Here is a 17548-nt window from a genome sequence, read left to right as displayed (position 1 = left end):
AAGGGGAAAAAGATGGAGAAGAAACAAATTCTAAAGAAAAACAAGATGAAGGTGAAGCAGGCAGAAGAGAAGCCGATTTTCTATTTTTTTTTTTTTTTTATTCTAGTACTACAGTTTACAGCCATTAGATGATCAACAACAAGACATCACTTTTGGAAATCCATATCCAGAGCCACCCTCAGGTACAGAGTAATTGATGTTGAAGCCACTGGCTTTCCTTCCTAACACTGTCTTCTACATACAGCCGGAGCACGCAGGAACAGCTCCCTCTCCCGTGGGATTACCACCATTTCCTGATCCTCCCTGTGCTGCAGGAAGCCGGAGGACATTCTGTAGCAACCTTACCCAGGCTTCACCTCCACAAGGACACACACTGTGAACGTCTGGCTGCCTCTTTCCTTTCCATTCCTATCAGGTGTATGTGACCAAGCAGACAACTCAGCATTGGGGTTCCTAAGACTCCTGACCGTGTTCTCTGGAAGATTCTCATGTATTCTTTCTTCTAAATGTCTTATAACTTTGCACCTATAAAGAATCATGTTTTAGAGGGTGAAATATTTGAGGCTTTCTATAGTAGAATTTAGAGGCATGCTATGTTTAGTCTAACTTTTATTGATTTGATTCTTCCTTTTAGATGCTCAGGTAAAAAGCGACTCATCACCGTTAAAGGCTGATGAATGGTAGAACGCAGTAGGCGCTTTATTTATGCAGGTGCAAAATTGTAAGAATTCAAATGAGTTCAGGGCCACAGGACCCTCCATGAGGTTGGCTCTAACTCGGGCCTGGTGAGGACCTATAGAAATGCATGAACTCTGGTGCACTCTTAATTCTGGTTTGCCAAGAAGGAAAAGATTTTGAAGAGCTGGAAGCAAAGGGGTTAGCTTTGCCTCTCTCTCAGCACAGGCTATGCTACATGGGCCTTGTGCGAATATCGCTGGGCGGAGTAAAGGCTCATGATTATAAAAGCCTGCCTCCCCAAATCAAAAATAGTTCTTTTTTAAAATCAAAGTATTTATAGAATTATTTACAATGTAGAGCCTAGAAAGGGTTAGATCTGTGGTCACTTAGAAAAGGCCCTGCTAGTATTGCTCGTGGCTATTGAGGATCTTTATTTTGATATTAAACAATAATGCCAGTGTATTATTCATTTCTCATTTGGATTTCTTTTATTTTATTAACTAGATTAATAGTTTCCCAGAACGTTTAGCAAATTCTCATTACAGAAAAAGTGATCGAAGCTCGTGGGCAAGTGCTGCAGGGGAGGACAACAGGCAGGATTCCACTGTGGCCTCATGGAGTCCAGCAGGGCTGCAGAGCAGATGTGAACGTCGCATTTGTATTGACGTTCTCTCTGAGCTACCTAGGTAGTAAGTGGGATGTCGGAGAAGGGCAGAGGTAGAAGAGGGCGGTGTTAGAGGGGTCTCTCAAGCTTCCACGCTGTGATGGTAAGAGCTACCTAATCACTACTTTGTTTCTACGTTCTAAAGAAATGTAAGGATGCTGTTTTTCTTCTTGTCCAACATCACTAAGGCAGAAATAAACTGCAAGCAATCTTGGTAACTGAGAACAGAACTGTAATGAAATACTAAATCCTTATCTTGGGCTGGGGGTTGATTGAACCTACAGAAGTCAAGAGAAGAGGGGTCATGGCCTAAGAGGCAGGGCTACTTTAGAAGAGCCCCGGGTCACCAGGTTCGCTGGTGCGGGCAGAGGCCCGCCGACAGAGTGTTATCACTAGCAAGCACAGGCAGTGCTTCTGTCCCCAGGCTTCCTAGAAATGGTCTTTTGATTTACTGTTCAACTCAGAAATATTTCTCAAAGTTTATTTGGTATTTAATGAGGAATTCATACCAAAATTTCTAACTCTGGGGTGCGGGAGGGGAAAAACAGCAGCAACCACACCACCCGACCTATGTAACCATCTATTGTGTTTTTAAGTCCAACAAATTCAAGGTCAATTTTTGGTGATATTTTATATAGAGTCAGAGCTTAAATGTAGGAATTTCAGATTTCTTCCTTTTATAGTTAATCTGTAACATCAGACTCATGAGGTGACCAACTGCAAAACGTTTAATGATGCTTTGGGATCAGTTTATTTGCTGCACTATTTAAGGTCTTTGCCTGTTTCACCAAATCTTTTTCACTTAATAAAATAAAAATAAAAATGAGTTGGAAGGGTAATGAGAAAATGGATAAACAGGAAACAAAGATAGTAAGAAGATATGTCAGCCAAGTCATTATTTTAGTTCTGTTGGCCTTAATGCCAAGTTAAAATTCACTGAGGAACACTTTCAAACACTTCAAAAAGTACAATTTATGAACATGGACATCAGTTTATTAAATCATAAACATATCAGTGCTTATGAACAAACAGTTGACTACTCTGCCATATAAATGGATTCTTTTTTTATCTATCAGCCATAGCAGTATCAATCACTCCAAAGGTTTCAACTTCATTTATAGGTTTATAATTAACTTTAGCATTAACATTAATATGTTCTGCTGTTTAAGATACTCCCTCCCTGATTCCCGGAAGAATCATCTGAAGCAAGCCACCCATTTCATTCATTCATTCATTCATTCATTCATTCATTCATCCATTCATTGTCAATTTATGCCATGTACATTCCACAACTGTGACAGAATGGAAAGGTTAGCTAACTAACTAGAAGGAGCTCACTTTCAGGAGACATTTCTAAAGACTTCAAGGTGAGGTGCACAGTGAGAAACGCCAGGGCAGGATGGGAAGAGGTAGATATAAAGCATCATTTCTAGCTGGAAAGAAGCACCAGAGGAAGCCAAACTCAGGTGGTGACATCTGAGCCATTGTGTGAAAATGTATTCCAAGAAGGGAGTCGGGAGGGAATATTCGTAATTGGAATAATCAGAAGAGCGAGGGAAGGAAAGAGTGGAGGGCGTGGCCAAGGTGTACTAAGGGTGCTGAGCAGCTGTTAGAGGTAGAAATGTCACGTGACCTTGGCTGCTACATCGCATTGACATTGGAGGTCTCAAGAAGCAGACATATTTTGGGGAGAACTACAAGTACAGGTGAGCAGGATCTAGCAGAAGATGAAACCTCCAGACTCCATACGGGGAAGTCCGAGGAGAGACACACTGGAGGTGTTAGTGGAAGTCATACAACTACTCAGGAAGGGACAGAAGGGAGATGAGAGAAGAGAGAAACAGTTACAGATGAGAGACAAAGCAATGGTCAATGCCTTCTGGAATCCCCACCTCACCTAGTATAAAAATATTTAGAAACTTTAGTGATAAACAAAACTATACAATCACAAACTGTATTTACAGAGGGTCTCACTCTTTAACCAAGTCTAGCCTGAAACTCACTATATAAAGACCATTTTTTTAACTTAAAAAACTAATGAAAATATAACTTCATAGTTTCTTACCTTCTTTCTCTTCCCTCCAGCCTCTCCTGTGTTCCCCTTTATACACTCTCAACCTCAGGGCCTTCCAACCGACTCAGGTTGGGTAAATTTTCTGTGTTCATTTGCTGAACAGTTCTCAGCCCTCCAGTACTGAAGAGCCATTACAGAACGGCGTGTTTACCTTTGCTCCAGCCGTTTGATGGTGGCAGCCATCTGATTGGTCTTTTCCTCCAGGCGACTGTTCAATTCACTTTTCTGTTTCACCCCTAGGTCTGAACTCTGTTGGAAAAGAATTAAGAGATTTATACTATGCTTTAAATCATAATGGCAAACAGGAAATAAATGGAAATACTCTCTACATTTCTGTGTCAGTTAATTTCCAGTTGAAAAAAGAAAGCCAAGAAGCATTTTTAGTGAAATAAATATTGTTATGTGAAGCTTGTGACATTATCAGAAGGCTCATGGATTTATCATGATCTAATGCAATTTTAAATTAGGTGACACACTAGAGTATAAGTTATAGGATACAAACATTTATATTAAATTAAAATATATTTAAATAGTATATGAAAGAAAAATACAATATAAAAGTAGAAAGAGAACTAGGTGCAAAGAGGAGAGTGGGGGTGTGGGGACGAGAGGAAAGAGGACAATGGGAAGAAGAAAACCAAGTATCACAGGTCCTCTCATGTAGAACCTAGGTTTAAATACATATTATTTATCTACAAAATAATACATATTATTTATATTCATAACATAAAAATAAATATTTTTTAAAAAGAAAAACACCCTTATTTTGAGCTGGAGCTGTGACTCAGGGGAAAAGGGCACATACTACTCTTGCAGGGGACCTGAATTCGATTCCCAGCACACCGTTAGCAGCTCATGAACCCCTATACTTCCAGATCTGGGGGCTCTAACACCTTTGTGGACACCTGGCCTCAGACCTGCACACAGACATAAAATAAAAAGAGAGAATCCCACATCTCGAGGATGGAGAACCCCACATCTCGAGGATGTCTGACTTAGGCTCTATTGCTGTGAACAGACATCATGGCCCAGAGCGACTTGGGGAGAAGGGGTTCATTTCACCTTCTCAGTCCATCCCTGGGAGTAGTTAGAGCAGGAACCTGGAAGCAGGGATTGAGCAGAGGCTGGAGGACGGCTGTCCCTCCTGGCTTGCCCAGACTGCTTTCCTATAGCTCAGGTGCACCCTGGGCCCTCGTCAGCTATCCATCAAGAAAATGGACCACAGGTTTGCCCACAGGCCAATCTAGTGGGGCTGTTTTCTCAACTGAGGTTCCCTTTTCCAGAATAATGCTGGCTTGTGTCAAGTTGACATAAAACTAGCCAGCAGGGGATGCTTAAAAAAATGAAAAAAGAAAAACTATTTGATTCCCCTTTACTATGTGAAAGGTGGCCATGATTTTCATGAACAGCAGCAGAAAACTGTATGACAGTCTGAGTATTCGTTTGTGGGTAGCTGGCTTCCTAAGATGACATGACTCTCTCCTGGTCTGTGAAGTGAGTCTACACAAGAGGCGTGCTGCGGGCAGCACCAGGAGTTCCCAGAGCCAGGGGCCTCACTCCTTGTCTTTCGTTTACCTGCAGTTTAAAGGCGAGCTCATGCTTAAGAGCCCGGAGGTCGTCCAGCTGCTGCCGCAGAGACACCAGGGCATCCTGCTTCTCACAGACATCCCTCTCCAGCATCTTCATAGCCAGCTCCATCTCCTGCCTCATGCTGATCTGCTGCTCCAGCTCCTTTTCGACATCCTGCCCCAAAGACAGACAAACTGCTCGTACTCCTTCCTCAATGAAGTAAACGCCATATTTCTGACGAGAAAGGGTAGATGAGAACCCTTTGTGCAGACTATTTGGCAGAAGACTCAAAGGGTATTTAAGAGACATTAATAATAACAATTAGGATTAAGAAGAGGAGCATTTGCTGGGTGTTTTTGATAGAATAGAGGCACTCTGGTCCCTGGAGTAACAGTTCAGTTACTGGGAATGGTTAATATGGCAGAGTGGAGTTGTATCACAGAGTATGAAACTCTTTGATTTCTACCATAATCATAGCAGCATTATTTCGCAGATACACAATCTGGAGTTCTTTTGTATCCAGGCTATGCCCAAGGCACACCTTAGTTCATGTTCATATTCATATTCTCTCTCTCTCTCTCAAAAGATTTATTTATTTGTTTTATGTGAGTACACTGTAGCTGTCTTCAGACACACCAGAAGAGGGCGTCAGATCTTATTACAGATGGCTGTGAGCCACCATGTGGTTGCTGGGAATTGAACTCAGGAACCTCTGGAAGAGCAGTCAGTGCTCTTAACCGCTGAGCCATTGCTCCAGCTCCAGTTTCCTGTCTCTTAAACTGTGATTCTACATTTGACAACTTTCAGGTTTTGTATCATGTGTTCCCTTTAACTAGTTATGATAAAAATCAATCAAGCTACCTCATGCTGACATTATTCCTAGTATACTTCTTATAGAAAACATTTTAATACCTAATTACAAACATACAGACAGTAAATGTTTGTTATTTTAAGCACATTAAGAAGGTTCAATTTTCAGAAAATGTGAATTTTCTGTCATGTACTCTTAACTTGAGGTAGCTTCTTAGTACAAATTAAGCCACACCTCATTTTCACCTTTCCACATTCTTAGAGACACATAGAGCTTTTAGCGGGGTTCTGTGGTTTTGCATATTATCTGATTTTTCAGAAGCTAATAGATAAATACTAAGATTACTAACATACTAATATTAGTAAACTCTTATAGAATAGTATTCCTTCTTAGAAATAATTATGAGCTATACACACACATATCTACACATGCATATCTACTTTAATTTCTTAAATAATCTTAAGTCCAGCACTGGATAATTTTTCCATTTATGTTTAAGATGAAGAAAAAATTCAGATATATAAAGCTAAAATTAAAAGTATCATTCTCAAGGCTAGAGAGATGGCTTAGTGGTTCTTCCAGAGGTTCTGAGTTCAATTCCCAGCAACCACATGGCAGCTCACAACCATCTGCAACTCTAGTTCCAGGGAGTTCTGATACCTTTAAACTCCAATGTACATAAAAATAAATAAATAAATAAATACATACATACATACATAAATAAAGGAAAAGTCTGAGAAGAATAGCGTGGCATACCCCATACCATGGCATACTCCTGTGATCCCAGAGGATTATAGACAGGAGGATTGTAAGTCAGAGACCAGCCTGGGCTTCACAGCAAAACCCGTCACACACAAACACCACTCCACACACCCAGTGTTCCTCTACTCCACACTGAGAGTGACAAGACGCGATTGACAGAATTGCTGGTGAGAATACCCAGGATGCAGACTCAGAACCATTTATTGGGAAGAGGGGTGAAAAAGAGCTGAGCATGGTGGTGCTCCTTAATCCCAGCACCACCGAGGAGAGGAAGGCCAGTCAGAGCCACACACCACCACCAAGATCCTGTCTCAAAACAAAACAAACAAAAAAGCACATATGTGGGCAGTGGCTAGAAATAGTTTTATAGGATTTGTAAAACAGGGGCGCACGGCTGAGCCTGGGCCTTCTCTCTCAGATGAAGCCTCCCAGAGCCCAGCCTTCCCATGGGGCCCGGCTACTAGAACTTAGGGAATTTACCAATCGTAACTGTGTCTCCTCCTTCAGATGCTTTCTGGCTTCGCTCAGCGCTTGCCCTTCTGCAGTTCTGTCTTGTTTAGGACCCTTGAAAAGATAAATAAGAGTACACATTTAAGAATTTAAAACTCTATCAAATTTGCAGATACAACAAAGAAACTCAAGTTGAGTATATTTAAAGGTTATGTTGAATTGGGGGTTGCTGTATCCTTAGTTAAGACCCTACAATGAGTTACCAAAATAGGTAGTGGAGTTCCCCAAATCAGTCCTGAAAATATTCTCCTGGCTCTGTGTGGTGGCTCATGCCCATAGTCTTAGCACTTGAGGCTGAGGCAAAAGACTTCTGTAAGTCTGAAGCCAGCCTGGGTTACAGACTAGCCTAAACACATACATACACGTATGGACACACACACACACACACACACAAACACAAGAAACAAGGGAATGAGTTCAGTGTAGGTGGTAGAGTATGGCTCAACCTTCATGAAGCCCTGCATTCAATCTCTAGCACCTCATAAACCTAGAAACAGTGGCTCATATCTTTAACCCTGGCACTTGGGAGGTGGAAGCAGAAGGATTAGGAGTTCAAAGCCATCCTTGGTTGCATACCAAGTTCAAGGCCAGTTTGGGTTACATAAGACCATGGCTCAAACAAACAAAACAAAATCAAAACAAAACATAAACTCTGATATGATATTCACTGCAGAATATGAGTTGGTTCAGAGGTTTGACTGGTACTATATTCTTTGTCCAGAGATTTCACATGCACTATCTTTGTCCAGAGATTTGGTGGAAATAAGCTTCCAAAGAAAACTGCCTGAGTATTTAGCTGTTTGGTGATGTTCATGATTAATGTCAAATACTACTATTATTCATAGGTCTTATGGATGGCTCTGTGCTGCTTGTATTATTATGTTAATTCCATCCCCTGGGAGGGGTTGTCAGGAATGAGGAATGAGTCACATACTCAGGTAGCTTCTTGTGAACTAATCCCCTAATTAATAAAGGAGCCAATCACAGGGCGAGTAGGTGGGACTTCCGGGTTGGATAGAGGAAGAGAGGAAGCAGGAGGGAGTAAGGCGCTTTTTAGACAGGGGTAGTGTGAGAACAAGATGTAGTTACATGTCTCCTGGTTTCAATGGATTTCAGGATTTGCCACTGGAGGATTTAGATTTAATAAGGACTAAAGTTACAAGATTAGGATTTTAGTTGCTTTGCCCAGTGATTTAGTTCTGAACTAAGTTCGTGTTGTGTTTTCCTTTATGGGGCAGCTTGTCTGGGTTCAAGAGAGAAAGGTATGGCATCAAAGCCTGAGGTGCCCCACAAAGGCCATGGGGGATTTGAAACATGGGGTTGACATTGGTAGCAACTGGTCAGTGGGAACCTAGCAAGCTGGGTGGAAAGACTGGAGTTCTGAGTCAGAGAGTCTGCATAAAAATGGGTCGGCCACTGCCTGGGAGTGCATGGGGCAGAGAGTTGCCAGCACAAGTGCGTGCTGGTTTGGTTGTTAATATTTCCTGCAATACATAGGAAACTACTTTTACGCTGACTATAACCCTTGAAGAGCACTAGCAGTAGCAAGCAAAGGTACCAGTGAGACCACAAGACAAACAGGTAACCCTACAGCCATGGCTGACAGAAGGTCTAGCAATTAGAAACCACAGGACAAACAGGTAACCCTACAGCCATGGCTGACAGAAGACCTAGCAATTAGAATACCCCCGAAAGTAGCAGTGTCATAATTTAGAACAATTATGGAACCAATCCATTGAAAGGTCTAAGGGCATTACTTTATGCTCCCTAAGGCTGAACACGAGTATAAGCCTCTTATAAGCCCAGTTCTTAGGAGGCAGGGGCAAGAGTTTGAGGTCACACAGTGAGCCTCTATCTCCAAGAATAACACCAAAAATAAAGTAAGATGGAATTGATCAATATAAAATAGATTTACAAAACTACACTGTATAAAAGCGTGGTCCTTGGCTAGGCAGTGGTGTTGTGCACCATTAATCCCAGCACTGGGGAGGCAGAGGAAGGCAGAACTCTGAGTTCAAAGCCTGCCTGGTCTACATAGGGAGTTCCAGGACAGGAAGGGTTACACAGAAAAACCCTTGAAAAAGTGAAACAAAAACCAACCAACCAACCCATCAGCACGGTCCTGGTCCTTGAAGGTATTTAGAAAATTCATTTACATGCTCAATAGTTCCCACTGACAGCAGATAATGAGGTTACTCACTTTTTTTTTTGGTTTTTTGAGACAGGGTTTCTCTGTTTAGCCCTGGCTGTCCTGGAACTCACTCTGTAGACCAGGCTGGCCTCGAACTCAGAAATCCGCCTGCCTCTGCCTCCCGAGTGCTAGGATCAAAGGTGTGCGCCACCACGCCCGGCTGAGGTCACTCACTTTTAAGGAGTAGTTGTGTAAAAATAATGGTGTATTTATTATCACAGTTAAAAACATGCATGTTTTGCCTGCACGTATGTCTGTGCACACTTGTGCATCTTTGTACCCTCATAGGGCAGAAGAGGAAACTGGATGCCCTAGAACGGAAGTGTAGTTACAGACGGCTGTGAGCTGCCATGTGGGAGCTGAGAATTGAACCTGGGTCCTCTGGAAGAGCAATGACTTTCTTAATCACTGAGGCACCTCTCCAGTTCCGTTGCCAAGATTTTAACAACCGATCACAGTACAAACCACTAGCGCACATAAACAAGAGCTTGAATTAGTCTTTCCTGGCACAGTCACTTTCTAAGTCTCTAAACAAACATAAGCAGTGGTGATGCCTAGGAGCTGTCGAAGGGCAAAGGGCCAAAGGGCAAAGGGCGAGAACCTCTGAGCTGCACCCTGTTCTCAGTCACACACAGTGAAGAGTAAGCTTGCCACTCAACAGTGCCCAGGAGCCCACCGCAGACTCTGCCCTGTGGCTTACAGAGTCCTTCCTCTCCACAAATGGCTTAGGACCTGCTAAAGATTTACCTTCCGATTGGATTCCAGTAGATAGGAGCTTTCTTCTTTAACTCGTTCCATTTCTTCTTGTAAGGTAATAATTCTGTTGTTCGCAACGGCAAGCTGTTGACCAAAATAAAAAAATAACTTTTATTCTTTGATTAAATAGAATAATTTATGATCTGCTAAGACATAATTTCAAGGCTTGACTATCCTTAGGACTCTATAGCTAAGGGAAGCTATCCATCACCCACTCAAATTTTCCCTATCATCCAGATATATGGTGCACACCTGTAACCCCAGCATTCTGAAGGCGGGGGCTACTAAGCTCTCTTTAGCTTCAGCTACAAAATGGGATTCTGTCTCAGAAAAATAATTGTCCTAATGAGGAACATAGGAAAATATCTCTCAAGTAGGTAAAATAAAAATAAAACCCACCCAATATTGCTTCTTTAAATGTGAATACACTATTTTATGTGTGTGCCTGTGTTGTGTGTGTGTCTTGTGTACACAGGCACACAGGCCAAAGGTTCATATTGGGAGTCTTCCTTTAGGTCGTTCTCCCTTACTTTTTGAGGCAAGGTCTCTCATTGAACCTGAAGCTAACATTTTGGCTTAGAATGGCTAGCAGTGAGGCCCCAGGATTTGCCGGTGTCCAGCCCTGAGGGCTCGGGCCACAAACACAGGCCACCATGCCCACCTTTTACCAGGTTCTGAGCATCCAAATTCAGGTCCTCATGCCCACACAGCAAGCACACCATGCACTTGGGGACCTTGCCTGCTCTGTGACCTTCTTCCTACGCCTCAACACTACGAGTGTTTACTTCAAGGGCATCTCCATGGCTACTTTCTAAACACATCTAGGAAGAATGCTTCTAAATGTTCAGAGTGAGGTCCTGTCTAAAAAACAAATGACCAGAAGACAGTGACACACTGCCTAAACAGGGGTTTATAAGGTATTACTTCCTGTCATGGGAGTTGTGCTATGAACCCTCCAAAAGATCTTTTACAGGTAATTCCAGCACTTAGGAAGCTAAGGCAGGAGTTTAAGGACAGAGTGGGCTAAACAAGACTCTTTCAAAAAGATGCAAAATTAATATATTATCTATCTATGTTCTCAAGAAAAACTAATTAGCATGTTCCCAATTAGTGCACTGAATTTATTTAAACCAAGTTTATCTCATTGTACATAAATGGGCAACTAGAAAGAGCAAATGAGCTCTGCAATCTGGATCACTGTGCTTAGGTCTTGATGGAAATATTCTATTAAACACAGGCTAAGCTACAGATTTCACCTCCTAAGCAGATTTTCAAACCTGGGTTTCTCTTCTTGCTCTATGGTCCTTCCTGAGAGCTTTCGAATTTGTATTCTTTCCTCATCTCCTGAGTAATTTTGGAGCTGAAAGAGGAAGTCTGAGTGCCCTCCTTTGCAGCCAGTGGGGGACCCGGGCTTTCTCAGAGGTCAAGTGAGCTAGTGAGTCAGGCGCACATGACAGTAAGTGGCACATCTCAGAAGCAGGGCCACTGGAGTCCTGGCTAGTGCTGCTTGTGTCAGCCATATTCTAGAGGAAAGACGGGTCAGGCAGGGGTCAGGAGCTGTGTTCCAGAGAAATCTCTGTCTAAAGAGGTGGTGGAGTATCTTTGTCTAGTTGTACCACATCAACAGTGGCCTAAATGCTTACTAAATCCTGAGTATCATGCTCTATGCTAATACTCCAGGCTGCTCACACAGTTGCCTGGCAGCACAGCTATATAACCCACTTGGAAAATCAGGTCCTAAACACACAGCCGGGACAAGCACTTATTTTCTATAGCAGTTCTTATCTGAAAAGTCAAACCCAAGGTAATAGGAGTGATCGGTTTCTTAGTGTAAAATATTAAATTTTACAGGTTAAATAATTTCCAAAACACTTACTTCTTCTGTCAATTTAGTGTTGGATTTTTCTAACAGATCTACTTTTGTCTGAAGGTTGTTTACAGTTGCACTATTAAGAGAAGAAAACAAAATGTTAAGTTTCTTTTGAAAAACAGGACAACAGCCTGCACTTGCCTCCCTAACCCCACCACACTTAGCAGTCTTTATCAACTATCTAATAGTTTACATATTAATTATAGAGTGGGTTTCTAATTATTCACATATGCATACACACAACATGTTTTGATCATCTCTGTATTCTAATCCTCTTTAATGCACCCAATTTCTGCCAGTCTGGTTTGCTCTTCCGTGCTGTGTCCTCGGCATGGGAGGCTGTACTCAGTACTTGCTTCGTGAAATCACCGAGTGCGTGTGATATGATGCGTTCTAAGCTCTCCCTAGCGACCTGAGACATCACAGCCTACGCGTACAGCAGTTACTCCTGCGGTGTCTCACTGCACTGTTGTTAACCTGTCACAACAGTGTTAGTCAGGCGTCTGTAACTCGCGAGAATGAGACACAGAAAGGGTAAGAAGAGTAGAGCTCATATTAGAGTGTCAAATATCGCCACAACTTTGCTTGGCTGATGTCGTCACAGAGCATTACAGTCATGTTTACTTCTTGATCCCCCAGAGAAAATGGACTTAAATTGTTCTTGAATTTGCTAGCTGGAAGTAAGACTACTCAAAATTTATACTGATCCTGTGAGAGGATGCTAGGAATGAAGAAAGGAAATAAAAGTGTCCTTTGTCACCATCCTTTCTGTAGGTACCATCTGAAGTATGAATGTCAATATAATAGCTTTCTCTGAGACGGAAGACATCAGTCATTATAGCATGGTAGAAAATCAAAAATATATACATAAATAAATAAAATATAAAGGATGCTACTATCAAGCACTATTGTGGAAAATCCCCAAGCTGCTCACAACTCATTCTCAAGTGCTAGCCTTCCCGGCCATCCAGGCAGTTGTGACAGATCTAGAAGTAACAAACTGCGACTGCGAGGTTACAGAGACACTGAAGGCATGGGTTTGGCTTTAAACTAGCCCCAACTCACAAGTCAAAGGCAAACTGACTGTAAGAGCTGATGCGGCATTTTTTTCCCCCCCGGCCCTGCGATTCGGGTAGAAAGTGGCAAACTGACCATGAACACATAGATCTGGTTACTGCCCTTCCATCTTAGACACACCCTCACAGCCAGGCTAGCTAGAGCACAATTAGTAGACCACAAGGAGAACTGCAGTGAATACATCTTCCCTGCCCCCTGCCTGCCAGGGCAGAGTACTGACAGCTTTTGCACTCAGGCTCAGGCTACTGGGAGGAGAGCAATACTGCAGCCCTCGATAAAATGACCAGAATCTGTCTTGGGAGCCGGGCCTTTTCCTTTCCCACTGGGATGCATCTTTTAACTTGTGTACTGATACAGATGGAACCTTCCCCTCCTCAGCTCCTCGGCAGCTGTCATCATCTGTGGCTTGCCTGCCTGGTGTTTTCCCTTAAGTTCTAATAAACTGTGCCTGAGTTTCCTTCTGAGGTTTTATTTTTTTGTAACATGCATGGGTATTCTGTTGTATGTATGTACATCTGTGTACCATGTGTGTGCTTGTGCCCACAGAAGCATGCAGCATCAGAGCTTCTGGGACTCGAGCTACAGACAGTTGTGCATTCTCATTTCGGTATGGGGAATTGAACCTGGGTCCTCTGGAAGGGCAGTCAGAGCTCAAAACTGCTGAGCCATCTCTCTCCAGTCCCCAGTCCATCTTAATATTACTTCATCAATGTGACCAAAGACCTGCAAAGCATATTGTCCTCTGTCTCTGCGCGTACAGGAACTTGTAACTGATTATAAGTCAATTAAGAATAGATTTATGCTGAGCATGGTGGCACACACCCTTAATCCCTGGATTTAGAGGTAGAGGCAAGTAGATCCCCATGAGATCAAAGCCAGCTGAAAGTCCCAGGCCAGCCAAGGTCACATGGTAAAACCCTGTCTCAAGAGAGAGAAGGGTGGTAGTGGTGGGGAACGGCTTTCATAACAGAACTTACAAAAGTTCTATAAGCTACGAACAAGATAATAATCAATCGTTATGTTAATAATTCTTCTAAAATTATTAAGCCGATTTTAATGCAAGAATATCAAAGTAATCCTGGCAAGTTTTGAAATACCCGGTGAGTACTTGGTAAATCAGTGGAAGTGAAAGGTAATATATCAATAATTGTGTGAGAGACGCAAGGGCATAAACATGGTTAAGGTATTAAAATAGTGGATGCTTTACCCACCACCAGGAATGCAGAAGGTGGCTTAATCCATGGCTAAGATGAAGCATACATATCACATGTTCTGTAATCCTTAACTGAATATCTGATTTAATCTCTGGTTACAATCTCCCTTATTGCCTTCCACGAATTAGCTGTGACTGGTAAACAGGAATACTCCATGTATTTGATGAATACTGACTCCACCTGTCCTTTGTGCTCTTTGTTTTATGTTTCCTTTCTCTGTCAACAAACCCCCAATAAAAGAACTTTATTCGTTCTTTACTTCAGATGTCTGTTGAGTTCTTCTACATAGTTCTTCTGGTCTAGAATCGCAGTAATCTGTCCATCCCTGGAGGAAACAATGATGGAGGAAACAGGTAAGATGAAAGACAGGAATACTGAGACCCACCCCTCACCCCAGCATCCATAAAGCAGGAAACAGGAGTACCAAGACAGCATCCTTGTTTTTATGACAGACTCTCGCTACACAGTGCTGGCTGGACGGGAACTCAGAGACCTGCCTGTGTCTGCCTTTTGAATGGCAGGATTACAGGCATGAACCATCACCGCTGGCTTGTTCCCTTTGGAAAGTTTCTGATCTCCTAGGTTCAGCCTGCCAGGGTAGGACATGGGTGTGGCACAGCACACCCAGTCTGTCTAGAGTTTCAAGACCTACTTCAAGCTACGGAGGGCTGGCTGGACATGGTGCTTTCACACCTTTGGATTCTACTGCTGAGGAGTAGAGGCTGCAGGAAAGCCTCAGGTTCAAGACCAGCTGCATCTACACAGTGAGCCCTAGAACAATCTGGACTATGATATGAGCCTATTTCTCAGAAAAGCAAAATAATATGGAGAATTGGACTGATTTTATATCTTTATCATCTCTGCCCCCAAAATACCTAGCAAGAAAATCATTCACCTAGAAATCCTTCTAACCATAGGCCCAAATCAGGTATTTTGTCACAACTTCATTAAAGCTATATAATCAAATATTCTCTGTCAAATCTGCTAATGTAATATTGTTGTAAGCCACCCATGGAAGCATATGTTACATCAGAGACAAAAGAAACTTAAATTTTTTATACATACCCTTCACTACCTTTACTGCTGTTTCCATCTTTGAGATACATCGAAAAATCTATAACTCCAACCTGCAGAGAGAATTTTTAGAAGTTAATATAAAATTTGGTTCTGCTGCTTTCTAGGCACAAAAAGAATCATAACCACGATAATCCCCAGAAGTTTATAATGAACATTTAACACTTTATTATGACTATAATGGTAAGGGAGAAATGAGAAGGGTCAAGGTAAGAGGTTGAGGGTGTTGCTCACCAGCAGAGCTCACCAGCAGGTAGAAGCTAAGCTGTCACTTCCATGCTCGCCACACACGCGCGCGCGCACACACACACACACACACACACACACACACACATGCGTATACCCCCCCCACACACACGTGTGCACACACACATGTGCGCACACACACACACAAACACACACGCGGTTGAGGGTGTTGCTCACCAGCAGAGCTCATTAGCAGGTAGAAGCTAAGCTGTCACTTCCATGCTCGCCACACACACACGCACATGCACACACACACACACACACACACCACCACCATCAAAAGTAACAAAAGGAAAAGAAAGAAAAGAGAGGACAATTCATGACAGTTAACAGAATCCTTTGCATAAAGAAAAAACTTTAAATTTTCTTTATCAGCAATTCTGCTACAAACTTTTTATTTTCTTCTATGAAAACCTTTTAAAATTTAGTTACAGAAGTTATTTTTTTTTAAATAATCTCGTCCAGCTTGCAGAGCACGGGGTGTCACCACCTTCTCTACGGTGCATGTCGTTGTTTGACCCTCGCTTTCCCTTTTCTCCCTTAAGCTTCTCTGCACTTTCCTGTCACGTGTCATCTCTACCCTCCTCCACCTCTGTCAGCATGTCTGGTCCCCATTTGTGGTGTTAAACAAGGTTCAGTCAGAAGCTACAGCCATAAAGTCTCACCTACACCGTGGCCTAAACTCGAGCTGAGCAAGGACAGCCACAAAGGCAAGTCAAAGTGGCCAGGAGAAAGTCTAGCCGCCCGGCTGGCCGCGCACAGAGAACTACGGGCATCTAAAGGTTCCTGAGAGGGACATACGAATGTCCAGAGAAGAGCACACTGCTCACCATCCAGACCTAAAGCCCAGCCCTGAAAGCACACACACTGATAACGCCGAGCAGACTGAGCAGGTTATATTTAGGGGCCTATATACCTGTATACACATATACATACATAAATGTAACAACAATTTAAAAAGGGGAGTGTACTGGATAGCTTTGTGTCAACTTAACACAGCTGGAGTTATCACAGAGAAAGGAGCTTCAGTTGGGGAAATGCCTCCATGAGATCCAGCCTTAAGGCATTTTCTCAGTTAGTGATCAAGGTGGGAGGGCCCCTTGTGGGTGGTGCCATCTCTGGGCTGGTAGTCTTGGTTCAATAAGAGAGCAGGCTGAGCAAGCCAGGAGAGGCAAGCCAGTAAAGAACATCCCTCCATGGCCTCTGCATCAGCTCCTGCTTTCTGACCTGCTTGAGTTCCAGTCCTGCATCCTTTGGTGATTAACAGCAGTATGAAAATGTAAGCTGAATAAACCCTTTCCTCCCCAACTTGCTTCTTGGTCATGATGTTTGTGCAGGAATAGAAACCCTGACTAACACCTGAAATTTGAAAGAATCAAGGACAGGATTGTTGGAAGGTTCAGGGGAGGAAAGGGAAGGGGAAGTGATGTAATTATACTTTAATCTCAAAAACATAATACAAAGTTATATTATAATCCAAACCAACACCTATCCCTTTGTGTGTTTTACCGAATCAGAAAAACAAAAGCAATTTAAGATACCAAATTCTTAGCATTGCCACACAAATGACCACTGCTGACATTCTGGTGTCTGTTTCAACTAAAGGACATCTTCAGTTTTTCAAATAGGCCACTTTATTATACATCTTATTTCTTTTTTTTTTTTTATTAGATATTTTCTTCGTTTACATTTCAAATGCTATCTCGAAAGTCCCCTATACCCTTCCCGGTCCCTGCTCTCCGACCCACCTACTCCCACTTCCTGGCCCTGGCATTCCCCTGTACTGGGGCATATGATCTTTGCAAGACCAAGGGCCTCCTCCCACTGATGACCAACTAGGCCATCCTCTGCTACATATGCAGCTAGAGACACAGTTCTGGGGGTACTGGTTAGTTCATATTGTTGATCCTCCTATAGGGTTGCAGACCCCTTTAGCTCCTTGGGTACTTTCTCTAGCTCCTTCATTAGGGGTCCTGTGTCCAATAGATGACTGTGAGCATCCACTTCTGTATTTGCCAGGCACTGGCATAGCCTCACAAGAGACAGCTATAT

General features: G+C 42.7%; 1 protein-coding gene across 7 annotated transcripts in view; it reads right to left on the bottom strand.

Moving 5' to 3' along the window:
* Positions 1–17548, bottom strand: part of Rufy3 (RUN and FYVE domain containing 3) — a 78724-nt gene that overhangs the window by 8729 nt on the left and 52447 nt on the right. For 4 of the 7 annotated variants that reach the window (XM_021210487.2, XM_029545054.1, XM_029545055.1 and 1 more), the window contains 7 exons: positions 15242–15303; positions 14436–14501; positions 11892–11961; positions 10007–10099; positions 7039–7122; positions 4992–5159; positions 3568–3665 (listed from right to left, as the gene is read on the bottom strand). In XM_021210487.2, coding sequence (XP_021066146.1) covers positions 3568–3665; positions 4992–5159; positions 7039–7122; positions 10007–10099; positions 11892–11961; positions 14436–14501; positions 15242–15303 — 641 coding nt within the window. Of the gene's footprint in view, positions 1–60; positions 2144–3567; positions 3666–4991; positions 5160–7038; positions 7123–10006; positions 10100–11891; positions 11962–14435; positions 14502–15241; positions 15304–17548 lie in introns of those variants that run through there. The other 3 variants (XM_021210488.2, XM_021210491.2, XM_021210489.2) reach the window with 3 other exon arrangements.

The sequence above is a fragment of the Mus pahari genome, chromosome 13 (assembly GCF_900095145.1).
Source record: "Mus pahari chromosome 13, PAHARI_EIJ_v1.1, whole genome shotgun sequence".
NCBI lineage: Eukaryota > Metazoa > Chordata > Mammalia > Rodentia > Muridae > Mus > Mus pahari.
This window is presented reverse-complemented; position numbering and strand designations above follow the sequence as displayed.